This window comes from Chiloscyllium plagiosum, unplaced genomic scaffold (assembly GCF_037043375.1).
Source record: "Chiloscyllium plagiosum isolate Xiang-an unplaced genomic scaffold, Cpla_swu_hap1 HiC_scaffold_9, whole genome shotgun sequence".
NCBI classification, from domain to species: Eukaryota; Metazoa; Chordata; class Chondrichthyes; order Orectolobiformes; family Hemiscylliidae; genus Chiloscyllium; species Chiloscyllium plagiosum.
In genome coordinates this window covers 53,576,248-53,582,247 of record NW_028270147.1, presented here as the reverse complement: position 1 = coordinate 53,582,247, position 6,000 = coordinate 53,576,248, and the positions used below count along the sequence as shown (strand labels likewise).

The window sequence follows — 6,000 nt, the reverse complement described above, 5'->3', positions numbered from 1 at the left end:
TTCAACATTAGCAGCCAATAGCCTTTCTGAAGATCCAGCAGGATCCTGTTCTGAGAATCATGTGGATGTAATTCGGTAATCAACCAGGATCTATCTTTGCTGAGATTAGATTCAGGTATCATTCTGGGCCTGATGTTCACATTCACCAAAGAAAACTGTTGTTAATTTTAGGGCGTGAATTACAGAAAACAGTGTGCTGGCAGGAACTTGGAGTTGACACAAAGATCAGCCATGATTATGTTGAATAGCAGTGCAGCCTCAATGGTTCCCAAACACTTCCTATTTCTTCTGTTATTAAGTTGTAGTAGTCAAATCTCCAGATTTCCTGGACCATATACAAGTACAATTGACTTGGTCTGAATACATCATAGTGGCATAAATCATTCTATAACACAACTATATTTCAAGAACTGTCTTTTCTGAATTAGACACAACTGAAGTCAGTTGGAAAAGGATTATAAGATCATGCTTTGCAGTTATTTTGGTACTATTTAGTGTTAATTACCATTGAGTAATATGGTACTATTGCTATTTACCAGTAGTTGACAAGATGTCTTTTGTGTTTGCAATTAAATATCCAACTGCATTTCCATATGGTAGTATTATATCAGGTCAGACTTTCCAAGGCAATTAACATAAAATGCAGCCAGAGAAATGAGTAATTTCAGGAGATAAGCATTAAAAGAGAAAGTCACCAAGAAACTCAGATAGATGGTCAGTAGGAGAAGCACCTGATTAAGTACTGACAGAAGAGCACATAATGGCTCCAAGCAAATGGGTGGTTGAGGACTCAAAAACTTGGCCCAGCTGATTTGTATCTGTTTCACTCCAAGCTAAGCACATTGTTCACCTTGTTCTGACCCTGAATATTGCAAAAGATCTCCCAGGCTCCCTTCCTGTAAGGGAGGGAATCATTTCTTCAAGATCTGAGTATGCAGTTATCTTTACTCCCTTCACTTGATGGCTTCATTGGCCTCCATTTACAGAGGCACAATTTTCCTACCCAACTAATTATAGTAGTTGTCAATCTAGACCAATAAAATGGATTGAACATCCACTCAGTGGAGTTCATGAGCAGTTTGTGAGACTAATTACTCCTGATGAAGGGCTTTTGCCTGAACCATTGATTTTACTTCTCCTCGGATACTGCTTGACCTGCTGTGCTTTTCCAGCACCACTCTAATCTAGACTAATTACTGTTAACCAGACTTTAAAAGATATAATTATCAGCAAACCCAACTTAATTTTGAAGAGGTAGAGGGGTAAAAGTTCTTTGCTACTGTTAAATGTGATTTTAACATTGGCAAAATGTAATAAATAATTTATTAATTGCACAAGTTTGTATTTTCCTGGATCTCATTCCCAGCTGAATGATTAAAGAAACACCATAGAATGCTATTTCAATTATAAGGACATGAAGAAATTGGCAGGTAAGCATCGTCTAATAGCTATGTAAGAAAATTCAAGCAATGGAGATTTACTGACAGAATTCTCTCAATGTGATCTCTAAGGTAAACTATAGAGGTTGTTTTCAATGATATTGATGTGATAATATACTATAAATGGTGTTTTCTGCAAAACACAGACCAAAATAAACAATATATTGAAGTTGGAAAATTGAACTTGACAGGAAAACTGATTTAACTCCCTATTTAGAGAAATAAGTTTTCAGTTGTGATTTCAACTAATTATCTGCTTTAATTACTCTGTATCATTGAGTCCTTATTTTCTTATGCATTTTCACTTTCATTCATTAAAAAATGAACTGTTAAGCAAAGTTTACATGATTGGAGAAAAATAGCATTTTTGAGATCTCTTAAAAATATATTTAACACTTGGGGAATACATAAAAAGTTACATTTATTAAAGTAAAAGTAGTTATGTGCTGCTTACCATTGTCAACAACAGATGGAAAACAACAAGCACTTAGCAACATTCAAATGCTATGGACAGCTATCAATTCAAACATTGTTAAAGTATATCTACACCTTTTTTTTTATAAAACCAGATATTAGACAAATAGGCCACACCCAATTAAAAGACTGGTTTGGTTAAATTGACAATTATTCTGGTTGAACTAATTTGCTCTGGCTCCATCTACTGGCAAATATGAATCATGCAGAAAAGAAGCAGGATTATAACAGTCAGGCCATCAGCAGTTCCCAAGATTTCATTGACTGTTTCAGGAATTATATCAAGAGGGAAAGTGAGGCACATGATGACTCCAAAGGAACAAATTGCAATCCTCAAATAGAAGATCCACATTAATCCAGCCATTGTGAAGAGTCCTCTAAAGGCCATCTGGAGTAATAGGGGCATGTCGTAGACATAATCTGCAAACTGAACAATAGTACAAGAGAATAAGGGAGATGGAGAATGGTAAAATAACAACAAAATGCAATAGCTTTGAAAAGAACATGGCATTTTGAAAGAGTAAATATTGCAGGGGAAATATTTTAGGCTAATTAAAACCAAAATACTGCAGATGCTGGAAATTGGAAACAAAATCAAAAAGTGCTGGAGAAACTCAGCAGGTCTGGAACATCAGATGAAGAGCCAAACCTGACTCAAAATGATTATACTGTTTCTCTTTCCACACATGTTATCAGACCTGCTGAGTTTCATGAGCACTTAGCTTGAATTGCGAAATAAAAAGAAACTTAATATGGTGAAAATGAATACTAACAGAGGACATTTAATCTAAGCAATCTGAAATTTTTGGACACATTACTAACTAGCTTCAACTTGACAATAATACAGTTTACTTTTTCAGAGGTTTCTTGGATGCGTGGTTAAAAAATTTAAGATAGAGTGGATGGACCTTCATGCAAATAATCCATGCTTTCATTGATCTCAGGGTCAAAGAGAAAAAAAGGCCCAAGAAAAATACATGGAAAAATAAGTTAAAGATGACAGAAAAATAATATTGAGTATTTCAAAGTGAAGTAAACCTGTAACAAATGACTATTGCATTCCCCAAAAATCACAATTATTTTAACATATTACAATGGAAATAATTCAATTTGTTGTTTTTAATTGGAAGTTGATATATTGTAAATGGGTCATAATTGTGAATGGCCACAAGAGCATGGCAATTAAACACATGGAATGGGTACTGCATTTGAAAACATTATTGTGCTGTGTTATGATGAGGCTATTTTCATCAGTATTTCACTTGTTTTATTTAAAACAAAAGTATGTACTATAAGCAAACTTCAACTGGCTCCATTCCTAACTATTTGTCAGACTTTATGATCCATCTCTTCAGTACTGTCCAATGATTGTCAATGAGACTGAAAGTGAACAAAAATATTTTTTTTTCATGGCAATCTAATATCCATGTAAGCACTTGGATTCCTATTAGTTTAAACAAGGAAAAAAATAAATTAATGCATGCTGCTATTATTCGTGAATTACGAACTAAAAGATCAAAATAAACTAAATGAACCAAACCATATAATACAAATACATGAGAAACATACTTTATGAAACAGGATAAACATCACATATGTTTGTTACTTATTCCCTGTTTTTAACTTGCAATATACATTTCAGAATTCATGCAGAATTTCAGGGAAATAATAGATGATTTATTGGTACATGATTAATGCTGTTACACTATTGATATGCTAATATTTACAAATTTTAGATTTCACTCAATCTGATTATAATGTTGTGGACCCCTCCCTTATATTTTAATGTTTATCTTTAAATCTCATCTTTTTTTTTCTCCACCCTCCCTATTCTTTTTAAACTTTAAGGGAGGGCCACAAAGGAGGGGTGTAGCATTGCGAGTGCATCACAAGGTATCAAGTAAGGTTTATCAAATGAGTCAGTATGGATGGAAGTTAGGAACAGAATGGGAAAAGCCACCTCATTGGGGGTTTTCTACAGACTCCCTATTAGCAATTGGGAGATCGAAGAACTCAGAGGCCGGCAGATTTTGGAAAAATGCAGATATAGCAGGGTTGTTGTGATGGGGAAGACTTCAACTTTCCCAATATTGACTGGAACCTCCTTGGTGCAGATGGTTTGGATGGAGCTGTTTTTGTCAGGTGTGTTCAGGAGGGTTTCCTTACTCAGTATGTAGACAAGCCGACGAGGGAAGAGGCCATCTGAATTTGTCAGGTGTCAGATCTCGCAGTAGGAGAACACTTTGGTGATAGTGACCACAACTGCCTCACATTTCCCATAGGCTTGGAGAGGGAAAGGAGCAGTTACCATGGGAATATATTTAATTGGGGGAAAAGAAATTATGACATTATCAGACAGGAGTTGGAAATTTCAGATTGGGAGCAATTATACAGTCATAGAGATGTACTTCACGGAAGCAGACCCTTCGATCCAACCCGTCCATGCCGACCAGATATCCCAACCCAATCTAGTCCCACCTGCCAGCACCTGGCCCATATCCCTCCAAACCCTTCCGATTCATATACACACCCAAATGCCTCTTAAATGTTGCAATTGTACCAGCCTCCACCACTTCCTCTGGCAGCTCATTCCATACACATACCACCCTCTTTGTGAAAACATTGCCCCTTAGATCTCTTTTATATCTTTCCCCTCTCACCCTAAACCTATGCCCTCTAGTTCTGAACTCCCCGACCCCAGGGAAAAGATTTTGCCTATTTACCCTATCCATGCCCCTCATAATTTTGTAAACCTCGATAAGATCACCCCTCAGCCTCCGACGCTCCACGGAAAACAGCCCCAGCCTGTTCAGCCTCTCCCTATAGGTCAAATCCTCCAACCCTGGCAACATCCTTGTAAATCTTTTCTGAACCCTTTCAAGTTTCACAACATCTTTCCAATAGGAAGAAGACCAGAATTTCACGCAGTATGCCAACAATGTCCTGTACAGCCGCAACATAACCTCCCAACTCCTGTACTCAATACTCTGACCAATAAAGGAAAGCATACCAAACGCCTTCTTCACTATCCCATCTACCTGCGACTCCACTTTCAAGGAGCTGCACTCCAAGGTCTCTTTGTTCATCAACACTCCCTATGACCTTACCATTAAGTGTATAAGTCCTGCTAAGATTTGCTTTCCCAAAATGCAGCACCTCGCATTTATCTGAATTAAACTCCATCTGCCACTTCTCAGCCCATTGGCCCATCTGGTCCAGATCCTGTTGTAATCTGAGGTAACCCAATTCACTGTCCACTGCACCTCCAATTTTGGTGTCATCTGCAAACTTACTAACTGTACCTCTTATGCTCACATCCAAATCATTTATGTAAATGACAAGAAGTAGAGGACCCAGCACCGATCCTTGTGCCACTCCACTGGTCACAGGCCTCCATCTGAAAAACAACCCTCCACCACCACCCTCTGTCTTCTACTTTTGAGCCAGTTCTGTATCCAAATGGCTAGTTCCCCCTTTATTCCGTGAGATCTAACCTTGCTAACAGTCTCCCATGGGGAACCTTGTCGAACGCCTTACTGAAGTCCATATAGATCACATCTACAGCTCCGCCCTCATCAATCCTCTTTGTTACTTCCTCAAAAACCTCAATCAAGTTTGTGAGACATGATTTCCCACGCACAAAGCCATGTTGACTATCTCTAATCAGTCCTTGCCTTTCCAAATACATGTACATCCTGTCCCTCAGGATTCCCTCCAACAACTTGCCCACCACCGACGTCAGGCTCACTGGTCTATAGTTCCCTGGCTTGTTCTTACCATCCTTCTTAAACAGTGACACCACATTTGCCAACCTCCAGTCTTCCGACACTACACCTGTGACTATCGATGATACAAATATCTCAGCAAGAGGCCCAGCAATCATTTCTCTAGCTTCCCACAGAGTTCTCGGGTACACCTGATCAGGTCCTGAGGCTTTATCCACCTTTACCCATTTCAAGACATCCAGCACTTCCTCCTCTGTAATCTGGACATTTTGCAAGATATCACCATCTATTTCCCTACAGTCTATATCTTCCATATCCTTTTCCACAGTAAATACTGATGCAAAATATTAATTTAGTATCTC

General features: G+C 38.1%; 1 protein-coding gene across 1 annotated transcript in view; it reads right to left on the bottom strand.

Annotated features, from left to right (window-relative positions):
- LOC122554373 (E3 ubiquitin-protein ligase RNF170-like) overlaps positions 1–6,000 on the bottom strand; it is a 43,221-nt gene continuing 37,221 nt past the window's right edge. The window contains exon 7 of the mRNA XM_087990356.1: positions 1–2,340. Within this exon, the coding sequence (XP_087846482.1) occupies positions 2,098–2,340 (243 nt within the window). The 3' untranslated portion in view covers positions 1–2,097. The remainder of the gene's footprint in view (positions 2,341–6,000) is intronic.